The 11,964-nt window shown below is 30.1% G+C and overlaps 1 protein-coding gene across 2 annotated transcripts; it reads right to left on the reverse strand.

The window, feature by feature from the left end:
- Window positions 1-2,133: 2,133 nt before the first annotated feature.
- On the reverse strand, window positions 2,134-6,059 carry LOC108808923 (agamous-like MADS-box protein AGL8). 2 transcript variants are annotated; one of them, XM_018581028.2, is made up of 8 exons: window positions 5,777-6,059; window positions 4,707-4,785; window positions 4,526-4,590; window positions 3,831-3,930; window positions 3,654-3,695; window positions 3,534-3,575; window positions 2,537-2,635; window positions 2,134-2,424 (listed from the first exon to the last, which is right to left on the reverse strand). In XM_018581028.2, the coding sequence occupies exons 1-8, from the start codon at window positions 5,959-5,961 to the stop codon at window positions 2,419-2,421; spliced, it is 618 nt and encodes a 205-aa protein (XP_018436530.1). In that variant the 5' UTR covers window positions 5,962-6,059; the 3' UTR covers window positions 2,134-2,418. The 2 variants fall into 2 exon arrangements, with proteins under 2 accessions (XP_018436530.1, XP_018436529.1); XM_018581027.2 differs by having other exon boundaries at window positions 2,537-2,640.
- Between the last annotated feature and the right edge of the window lie 5,905 nt (window positions 6,060-11,964).

The following is an 11,964-nucleotide window of genomic DNA, read 5'->3' on the forward strand; positions in this document are numbered from 1 at the left end:
GTTCTGCGGTTTTATGTCGCAGTGTAGGATTTGCTCACAACATTCTTCATGTAAATACAAGATTCCATGTGAAATCTCTACCGCGATTATCCTTCTATCTTTCCAGTTAGGTCTTGGACGCTTGAAAAGGAAACTGGCAAGCGTCCCATGAGGTAAGTACTCGTAGACGATCAAACGACTCTGCCCTTCGTTGCAAAAGCCAATGAGCCTTACGTCTTACCGATCGCTTTAACCTCGTTTCTAAACTCTTTCTCGCCTTCTTGAGCCACTGGGTCTACTTTCTTGACAGCCAAGGTAACTTGAGAATCGCCTGCCCCTTTTAAAAATCCTTTATAGACGATTCCATATGCTCCTCTTCCAAGCTCTTCCATGAAATTTCTAGTAGCCTCCTCGAGCTCTTTGTATGTTACAATTAAAGACTCTTAGATTCAACTCAAATGCATTAGCAGCACTGATATCTCTCGCTTTATTCGTTTTTTTACTCTTACTTTTCTTTTTGTATAGATCAAGCAACATGAGATTTGCAAAATCTGAGGTTCCAAGGAAAAATCGAACAAGCGACGATTAGCTTGATTAACCACTAAGCCCTTTCTCAAAAAAAAGAAAGAAGAAAAACTTGATCAACCAGTGACGGTCTTGTCCTCTCTTTGTGGTAACTGGGACATCTGTTTTGCCTTTGACCTATTTTTAGAACCTTAATGAGAGTGTCGCTAGATATAGTCGCTGATCTCTGACCGTAAGACAATGGATACTTTTTCTTCCAACGGTCCTGGTTCGCTCCAAAAACAACAGCAGCACAGAAACAATCGTTAAGACAAGCATCTTAGTTACTATAGTTAGCAAAAAAAAAGAAGCATCTTTACAACTTTCTTCATCATAGTTGTTAGATGTAGCCTGATGAACTTTCCTTTTCCGAAGCCTGTCTCCGTCCGGCGAGATGAGAGATTCCTTCCAACGTCTAAACTCTGCACCAAAATATATATATATATACGTCTTTTACCAAAAAAGTAAAAATAGATACGCCTTTCTATACTATTATGAGCTTACGTGAAATCACTACGTCTGTCTCACATCAATAAGCTCATTCACTCTCAATAATTTTATAAACTTCGTTTTAATGTCCGAAAATAATATTCTTAAACTTTGGTACTTATCCGTTACTTATATAATACAACCTCATATTTTTAGTATAAAAGTTTTCAGATTCCGAATCTTCGGCTGCAAGGATTTTATAAGACAACAAAACATTTAAGACCATTAGAATTTAATTTTTAAGAGATTTTCATAATTAATTTTTTCATAAAGTTACATTTTTTTTTAATTTTGTGATCAAAATAAAATACATTCAAATAAAATATTTCTTGGGCCTTTTCCATTATATTTTGTATAAATAATATATACTTTTATTAAGAACGAGCCTTTAGCTATTAAGATATAGATAACACGAGATGGTCCTGTGTGACCCTTTTTCTGCTTCTGTTTCAGTTATGAACCTGGGGTTCAGACTCTGATATGGGCCTTGTAATGGGCTACCTTCTTTTAAGCTTTAACGAATTTCTGTTGATAAAAAGAAAAGATATAGAGAACACGAGCTGTGGGATCCAGGGTGCTTTAACTCACCTGAGTAGACAACAGTTTGTCTGTGGGGTTATCGAAGCTCGACCACAAATCCTTACTGGAATCTTTGCTCAACAGGCGGCAGTTTCCGGCGTTGGTCATCTGCAGTTAGTGTAACCTTGGAACCAGCAAGGACAAGACCACTATTTGTGTTGACATCTTGTGCGTGCCACACGATGGTTGCGTTGGGAATCTTGTCGAACCATATGGATATATAGAGTGAAACCATCGTTTGGATGGATCTTTCGGAACCCTAAGGCGAAGTCATCGAAATGCGACTTCCCAAAATTATTTTAGTAATGATCTCTTGTGCTATTTGTACAAAGTACAAACCTATTTGTGCCACGCGGTACCTTGCCTTTACAACTTTAAAGCGCACGATACTGAACAGATTACAATAAGACTAAATTTGATCAAGGTTGATTAACAGAATTTGTATATTCATAAACCTAGCCAGTGAGCACATTTATGAACAATAGAATGCTGATATATTGATTTCACGTGCCACAGTAAAAGAAGTATCAATTCATCATTCATCATTCATCAAAAATCATCACAAAGATAAATATCAATCTTCGGTCTTGAGAATGACAGCGTAAATATACGTCTTGACATTGTAAGTCCATCATTGCATATATATTTTTTCAAGAGTAGCTAAAACATACATCAATATTAAGCATTAATTATCTTATCATATATAGATATCTCTATTTATTCGTCGTATGGCGTAACATCCAAGCCGGCAGAAGAGAGTTTGGTTCCGTCAACGATGATGCACCACCGTTCTCTCCCCCAACAAAGCTATCTCTGCCCATTTAATAATTAATTAAAAAGAATCATTCACAGCTAGATATGTATATTACACAATTGATCAATCTCCAAATCTAACTTGTAAGTATTATTAAAAGAGAGAGGAGACCTGGATGAGGTTAAACAGTATTGGGGCTGAAGGATTGAAGACTTGTTGGTGCATTGGATTAATTGTCCTTCTTGAGGACCCGTTTTCTTCTCCCTCTCTCTAATCTTATCATATCATAAGTTTGTCACTGTTAGTATACTACATGAGATGCACGAATTATATGTGTTTTTTAAGTTTACTATATGAATATAATTATTATGATACATTTTATACAAATATAAAAGTAATCATTACAAATAAACTATGCATCTAGTTAAATATACCAAAAGGTAATAAAAGCAGTAGATATATGCATTGTCGATTAATCAATCAACCTATATATATAGTTCTACAACTTATATATTGACGCCTGTTTAGCTATGTTTTCAGCATTACTGTTTTTTTAGAAACACTACTAGATCAGTTAACTTTAATTGATGTTTTAGAAAAAAAATTGTTTCAGAATAAATGATACTAAGTATATATGCAAAAATTCCATGTTACTTGTTGTTTGTATTATGCAGTTTGACTTTTAATTGGTTGAATTGTCTGTAGTAAATGCTATTTTATGAAAAAGAAGATTTATTGAACAAGCATTACTAATTCCATAATCAGTGTGCAAAATTTTTAAACATCACTTATTTTTAAACCGAGGAGTATAATAGATAACAATAATTGTTTTTTTTTAAAGCAAACAATCACCATATATATATATGGTTGTAAATACTACATACATAGAATACATTGCTCCACATTTATATATATATATATATATATATCAAATTTTGCTAATATCATCTATTACAGTAGTATAAAACTTGTACATAATTCTATAGTAAATTAATTTAATTACATAAATATATATATTCATATTCTTATGTTATAATATATTGTTATAATATTTTAATGTAAAATTTGGTGAGATGAAATACTTAGGCAATTATCTCATTCGCAATTCTTTCAATTCCACTTTAACTCAAAACAAAACCGTGTAATTCAAAAATAAAGTTGTACTAACCTTTTTGAGGAGCGTATTATTGTGATCTTGCAAGGCCTTATCCTGATACATTTTAAATAAAAGTAAAGTTATATATACAGAAATTAATTGTTCTGATAATCTAATTAATTGTCACTTTACCTTCTTCTGGAGAGCTGATATGGATTCGAACATGGCTTGGTTCTGCAGATATCGTAAAAAAATTAAAATAAGACCATCACAAAATTCACTTGAATTCATATTTCATACCCAAACTCAACTTTTTGGTCTACAACTTATCCTCATATGTAGATGTATGTATTAACGTTCTCATTATACCTTTCTTGACCTAATGCTCTTGATAGCAGCATCGAGCTGATGCTCCAAGCTTTGAAGCTCCTTTAAACTCAACGATTCAAGATCTTCCCCCATGAAATTCCTGTGAATTTTCATTTTTGTGACTACTGGTTAGACGCACAAGCATTGTGATTGTTTTATTACCTAGATATCTATCCAGGCCGGGCGAATTTAGAAAATTAATCTAGTGGGTGCACTATCAATAATAAAACAGATAAAGTACAAAGAATGTATTGAACCCAAGTTGATACGGGTGCACAACCTTAACATTACCATCTGATCCAACAGGTTATCTACAGTTTTTGTAACAAAACTTAAACTATACCAGATTATTACGGGTGCACAGGCCCGCATAAAGTTTTGTGATCAAAGAACGTCGTGAGGATACAAGACACAACAGCAAGTTCCTCTATTACTGTATATATATTATCAAGAGATCTCGAAGATGACTACATCTTGAATCAAGATAGAATTTGTTATTCTAAGTTATGAGAAATGATGAAGTCCATGAATGGCATGATGCATATTCCTTCTTTAAGTTATATATTATTATTTTTAATAATAGGACTACGCAAGCAAGTTGAATACATTTGAGTTTATGTTCAACTCAAAGTCTAGTTCGATATTAAAAAAAAAGTCTAGTTTGATATAGTATTAAAAATGTATTTATAATATACCTCTTGTTCTTCTCAAGTACCTCAACTCTTGCCTTGAGCTTTGCATGTTCTAGAACCCAATTTTCCTACAACATTAATTGGTATATGAATATGATAGCACTAGTTACTACAACAAATATACATAATTGAACGAGACTTATGAAATAAACAGCTAGAAGTAAAACCATATCTCAAAACTTACACTCTGTGAAATGTCACGGCCAACAAGTTGTCTATCTGAGTACAAATAGCGATCATAGCGTTCAAGTATCCTTTCCATGCTAGGTTTCAGAAAATAAAATAAAAATGCACTTAATTAGTTAACTGATCAGTATACATCAGACTTCAATTTCACATATTATAATGTGTGACATTAGTATACTGACAGAAGATCACTAAAAGTAAGAAAATAAACAAAAATGTATATAAAACCTGCTTTTGTGACTCCAGAAAACATCATAGAAAATATACGTACAGCTTCAATGTCAAGATTCGAGTTTACCTCTTGACTCGGTTATTATTTTTTTTTTTTTGGTATCAAAAGGCTTGACTCGGTTATTTATAGCAAACAGTATGATGATTATATATGTATACGCTCGTACAAACAAACATATAAACACACACAAAACGCATTTATATCAGTACGAATTTTTTTTTGATATCAGTACGAACTTACATATATGTTGAACGTTATGTTAATTTTCTAAAAAAAAGTTTGAGAAAAAACGTTATGTTTTTGTCCACTGGATTATAGGACATCCTTGTAAATGCTTTATTTCATTTTTTCAATCAACATCTCTTTCAAACATATGTTATTAATTAAGTATTATACATGGTATATGCATATACATACGCGTACGTGCCTGTGTGCACGTGCTTCCATACACCAAAAGAGGCAATCAAATCGTGAGTCTGCATATCATAGTTTTATGCTTGTTTTATCTGAGTAAAGCAAGTAAAAATAAACATAAACAGTTTTTTTTCCTGCGTCCGTAAGTAAAACCCAAAAAAAAACCCTAATTTCTGGAGCCACTTCTTAGGGAACAAACAAATCTACAGTTGATATGCAGCACACAAGGAAAAGATTTAGATTTATTTTCAAGGGTGACAACGATCTAATTCAAGACGTACGAATGAAAAAAAACAAATCTAATATTTTTTTTTAAACAAAACAAATCTAATTAAAAATCAAGAAATCAGATGTATATATGATCGATGTGAATATACGATATAATATATAGTTTATGAGTTAAATCAAAAGGTAACAATTACCAAGAGTCGGTGGAATATTCGAAGAGTTTGCCTTTGGAAGAGAAGACGATGAGAGCAACCTCAGCATCGCAGAGAACAGAGATCTCATGAGCTTTCTTGAGCAAACCAGACCTTCTCTTTGAGAAAGTAACTTGTCTGTTGATCTTGTTCTCTATCCTCTTCAGCTGAACCCTACCCCTCCCCATCTCTCTCTCTATTCAAAACCTCAAGAATAAGAGAGAGAAATCATCACCCTGAAATGACTAATGTATCTCTCTTTCTTATCTCTCTGGGTATCTTTTGTGTTGAATGTGATAATTTCTAATTTCATTTATTATTTTTTTCGTGTGGACCTTTGTTGGGTCTCGCGTGAGTCTACGCCTCTACGGTGAGGTAAGCGTGTCAACAGTGTCGTAAGTGATATGGTATGAATACAGTATAACGATGTGAATACATAGACGATGCTATATGTGGAAACAGATAAAAAATCCATATTTATTGCCTAAACATTATGAGCGTTATTATAAAAGCATTCAGAAATGTTAATGTTCTCCAAATATTCTTTGCTCAGTTTTTTGTATGGATTATTTGTTAGAGCATTTAGAGTTAAAATATATAAAAAATAAAATTAATTATATATAATTAATTTATTTTATTTAATAATATTAAAAATTTGTTCATAATAAAAAAATTTGTATTTTTAAAAATAAAAATTGTGATTAAATATTTTTAAATTTTAAAAAGAACAATATTTCAAATTTAAAATATAATATTTTTAAATTTTATATAATTACACATATCATTTATTCTAATAAAACATAAAATAATATACATTATAAATTAAAATTAAAAATATATATATTATTTAGAAATAAATAAATTATATTTCATATATTAATGTTATGATAATATTATATATGAATCATTTACTGCTCTACCAATAAATAAATAATGGTAATATATATATATATATAAATTATATATCATTAATTTATTTTTAATAATATCAAAAATTATTTTTATATCCAAAAAAGTATATTTTAAAATAAACTTTACATTTTTTTTTGGCACAAGGAGATTCATTGATAAATAAAAGGCTTCGGGCTCAAGTTTACCCAGTAAGTGAACTTACAATAGAAGCAGTCGAAAGGGCTCGTTTAGCGAGTCTATCTGCTTCAACATTTTTGTTACGATTGAAACGAGAAAAGGAGATAACGACGAAACCAGAGGCAATATGTTGGATGTCAAGGACGATTCCATAGATTTCCTTTACCTGAGTGTCGCTGATAATTGCTCGGATGAACGTTAGGTTGTAAGAGAATACTTTAAACTTGGTGAGCTCGAGATTTCCTTCACATTTATTTTTTAAATATAAATTTTCACATTTAAAATTTAATATTGTTTATATAATTAAATAAGATTTATTATTTTTAATAACAAATATATTATTAATATATATTATTTTAAATAAATATATTATATACTAACTTTTATGATAAATTTAAAATTATATATTGCTACTGTTCTACCAATTTCTTTTATAAAAAAAATTAACGAGAACATACACTTTTTTCAGCATACAGTTTCTCTTGGATATTGATTCTACGGTATATTGTTACTGCTTCTTCATTCGGAACGAGACCAGAGTGGAGATGAAGTTAAGGGCTGTTTGGGAAATAAACCATATGATGTATTGTCAAGGTCTCATAGGTTCTTAGTTTTGTGCCTCCCCTTACGTTGTTTCCGTACCGTACGGTCTTGACATTGCTTTTAAGGTTAAGAATCAGAAGATCAAGAACTCAAATATATTGTATATTTAAGTTAATTACAAAAAGAATATATTGTATATTATAATATATATGTATATATATTGTATATATGGCTTTCATGGAGAAAACATACATTTTAATCTATTTTTATCAACATTCTAGGCTGAACTGAACCAACAAAATTTAGCATAAATAAATAAAAATATGAAATTTTCTATAGGCTAGCGTTAAGCTTTTGGACCAACATGCACAAGTACTATAAATAATTCAATTGATGTAATCACAGTCTCTCTTTTGACCGGAAGAGAGTAGCCCATAAGAGAATCTTAAACGTATGGTACGGTACTCTCAATGTAAGAAAGCCCCCATACCAATTACCTACCATCTTCGTAATCTCAAAAGTCTCCCACATTGAAAATTGAAAAAAAAACATTAACTAATATATAAACTAATCAACTTATTACTAATATGTTTTAGGTTGGAAACATATTTAACTTAAAATGATATCAGATCTCAATCTATAGTCTAGTTCTAAACATTTTAAGATAAACGCTCAAAAAACCACATGCAATCTCGAAAAACGTATTATAGGCAAAATCTCACATTAGAAGTTGGGAAAAATATCAATTTTATTATTATCAAATGATTTTAAGCTGAAGTTTATCTAATTTAACATGATATCAGAGTCTATTTCATACAATATAATTCGATTTTGTCCTAAACATTCCAAGATTGATGTTTAAAGAGCAATAATTTTAAGTGGGAGTATTAGAGAGAAATCTTTTAATAACTATATCTCTGACTGCCTAACTCATTTGGCACAAAAAAAAACTATTAGGTATGATGTTTTTTGTTGAAGACCCATAAGATATGTATACATGGATTCGCTTAATCTAAAATGACAAATTGTTAATGTATTATTTTAGTCACACTAATCTTTGTAGGATTAGCATACATAGACCGCGACAAGAGTAATTATACACTAGAACTATAATTTCGTCTGAAGGTTCAACTGTTTTTTTTTTGTGGTGTCGGAACAGGGAACGTGTTCCGATAAGAAGTTAACAAACAACATTCATGTTGGTCACGTGATTAATAATTTTCATGTCTGACCTCTGCGTGATATATATGCACGCCATAAATTGATCTGAAAGATTAAAGCCTTGTTCTTTTGTCACCCACAGCGTCAGCGTCTGCGATTAAAAACATAATAGTAATGGAATCAAATAATAGAGTAAAATGAAGATGGCGGAGCTTTTTGTTGACGCAGGGTAAAGAAGCGAGAGATAATAATTGAGACGCAGCATCGATGTCGAGCCGCAAATATTTACGGCGTCAAAGAAAACACGGACATGATCAGTAGCGGCAGTCGCAGCGGCAACTTTATAACGGACACTGCAAATAACTTTCTCCGGCTTGCTTGTTAATTATTGGTCTCAACGCCCTTAGCTGCGTTAGCGAAACGAACAAGGCTTTAAGCGAATGCGATTGATAATTGAATGAATATCAAATTGTGAAGAATTCATAACTGAACCAAGGAATAACCTTAATTTTTTCCGTTTCTTTGGACTAGGGATGGGCGTTCGGATACCCATTCGTGTTCAGATCGGATATTTCGGATTTTCGGTATAGGAGTATAATACCTGTTTGGATATATCTGAACTTCGGGTCGGGTTCGGGTATTTTCAGTTCGGGTTCGGTTATTTCGGGTTAGGTTCACATATATAGATTTTGAAAGAAAAAAATTAATTTTTTCATTTTTTAAGGTTCTTGTATTTAAAAATTTAGTTTTCGATTAACTGATTTTTTATTTATTTTTAATAGATTGAATTATTAATAGATTTGGAGGTAATTTCAAAAATAAATAGACATTTATTTGGCTATTATTTTTAGAATTTGAATGTAATTTTTGTTAATACATGAAACAAAAAGCTTGATATTCATTTTAAGTGAATATCAAATTATTTTTCTCCGTAATTATATGTATATTATATAATTTTAAAGCATGTGTGACATCAATATTAATATTTTAAATAAAACAAGAGATGAAAACTAGAAATATAATGGTAAGTATATATATGTTCGGTTGTCTTCGGATATCCATTTGGAGTTCGGGTATTACCCGTTTGGGTTCGGATATCCGATCTCTCTTAAATCAATACTCATTTGGGTATTTTATTATTTCGGTTTGGATTTCAATTCGGGTTTTCGGATCAGGTTCGGGTGCGGTTTCGGATATCGGGTAAAATACCAACTCCTACTTGAGACGTATATTTTCTGTTTTTCTCCTTCTATTGTTTGATCAGGAACAATACAATATCTGTAAATCATATTTAAGGGTGTTCGGTAAGCAATATTTTGTATGCCAAAATCTATACTATTAAAAAGGATCATTGTGAAAAAATCTACTTATAAAAAGTTATTGCACCCTCATTAATGGCATAATAGTAATTTAGTTAATGGTCTTACATATAATTCTAATAAACCAATACTATATTAGTAATGCACTACCACTGAATTATATGAAACGTGAGGATCCACTAATCTCAATTTATTACTAGATTTTGACCCGCACGCCCGTGCGGGTGTATATTTCAAAATATATTGCTATTTATTTTTCATGTCAATATTAAAGTTGGATAAAAAATTCAAATCTGAAGAAAAATAATTTAAATGGATTATCCAAACCTGAACTGAACCCACAAAGATCCGAATATAATTCGAACTGAAATTTAGAAATAACTGAATGAGGCTGAAATCTTTGACCCCGGAAACCCAAAACCCAAAACCCAAACAGGTCCGAAACGAACCCGAATAGATACATGAACGTCCAGCCCTAGTCATAATTCGAACTAAAATTTAGAAATATATGAATGGGGCTGAAATCTTTGACCCCAGAAACCCGAAACCCAAACAGATCCGAAACGAACCGGAATGGATACCTGAACGCCCAGCCCTAATCACTATTATGTATCATATATACGTCATCGTATAATTAATTGTAGTGGTCCATCATATAAATAATCATATAATTAATAGTATTTTATATGTACTATCTTATAAATAATCACATATATTATATTCTTAAAGTTTAATGTAAAATATAAAAACCATAATTTAAGTTGGTATATGAAATTAATTTTTTTGTTGTATTTTTCTTATATATATTGAAAATATTTTTTAATAATGGTTATTGGAAAACAATGTTTTTAGATAATTAGATTAGTCCATTTTGAATATTTCAAAACTGATATACTTTTATCCATGTTTCAAAGTTTTAATTTTTTCATTATTTTTTATGAATTATTTTTAATTTTATGATTTTTGTTTTTGAAAATTGAACTTTTGAAATTTTTATATTTGACTAAACTAAATAAAGTAACAATACTGTTTTTAAATTTTTTTATATAATATACTATTTATATTTCAGTTTGTGTTTATATTTTTACCATAAAGAATTGTAAACAAAAAGAATTGTAAATATAGTGACAAAATTGTAAATAAAAAGATATATAGAATGAAGGTTTTTTAAATTTATTATAAAAAACAATGGCTAAATGTTTAAATAAAAGAAAGTATTAAATATGTTATTCATGTTTCTAAACAATTCTCATTTGTTATTAATTTATTAAAAATACAGTGGCTAAATGTGTAAATAAAAGAAAGTACACATCTCTACTATCTATATTTCCAAACATATCTCATTTATTCTATTATTCATGTTTCCAAACATATCTCATTTATTCTACTATCTTTATTTCCAAACATATTTCATTTATTCTACTATTCTTGTCTCCAAACAATCAAATTGTGTATTTTAACTTTAATAATATAGATATTTAAGAATACCCATAAAATACAATTTGGCAACCGCTAAATTTATTATTTTTTGGAAAAATCCAATTTGCATTTTCACATCTTCTCTAACTATTTTTTAAACTTCAAAATCATCAAAACTTGAAAAATATATTAAATATATTGATGTGAATAATATAAATAGAGAATAAATAAAATTATATATACAAAATAGTAATTATTAATAAGAAAAAATGGATCTAAATGAAATAAATATTTAGGCCAAGATTGGGTGTATATGATGGGCTAATGGTAAATCAAAATTTGATTTGTTATTGAAGATTAATTTCGAAGAAAGAAATATCTAGTTATGATCTCTTGTGTAATAGCGATTGCTTGGATTTAGGAGTCTGTTGATTTGTTATTGAAGTAACAAATATTAAGTTATGATCTTGGGTGTTTAAAAACGATTGTGTGGTTTTAGGAATCTTTTTTAATGGTAGTGAATTGTGGAAGGAAAATAGGATTTTTAATTTAGATTTTGTACACAAAAGATGGGAAATATGCCAAACAATTAATTTGTTAAATAGTAAAATAACTAAACCATAATCGCCAAACAGCATATTTAGTATCGATTGTGATAAA

Source organism: Raphanus sativus, unplaced genomic scaffold (genome assembly GCF_000801105.2).
Source record: "Raphanus sativus cultivar WK10039 unplaced genomic scaffold, ASM80110v3 Scaffold2433, whole genome shotgun sequence".
Lineage (NCBI taxonomy): Eukaryota > Viridiplantae > Streptophyta > Magnoliopsida > Brassicales > Brassicaceae > Raphanus > Raphanus sativus.

Bases quoted from the DNA above. Each gene is read 5' to 3' on its own strand.
- LOC108808923 (XM_018581027.2), bottom strand. From the start codon at position 5,961: ATGGGGAGGGGTAGGGTTCAGCTGAAGAGGATAGAGAACAAGATCAAC. The intron at 4,591-4,706 runs GTAAGTTTTGAG...TTAATGTTGTAG, and splicing joins GCCGTGACATTTCACAGAGT to GAAAATTGGGTTCTAGAACA. The intron at 3,576-3,653 runs GTAAAGTGACAA...AAAATGTATCAG, and splicing joins TATCAGCTCTCCAGAAGAAG to GATAAGGCCTTGCAAGATCA.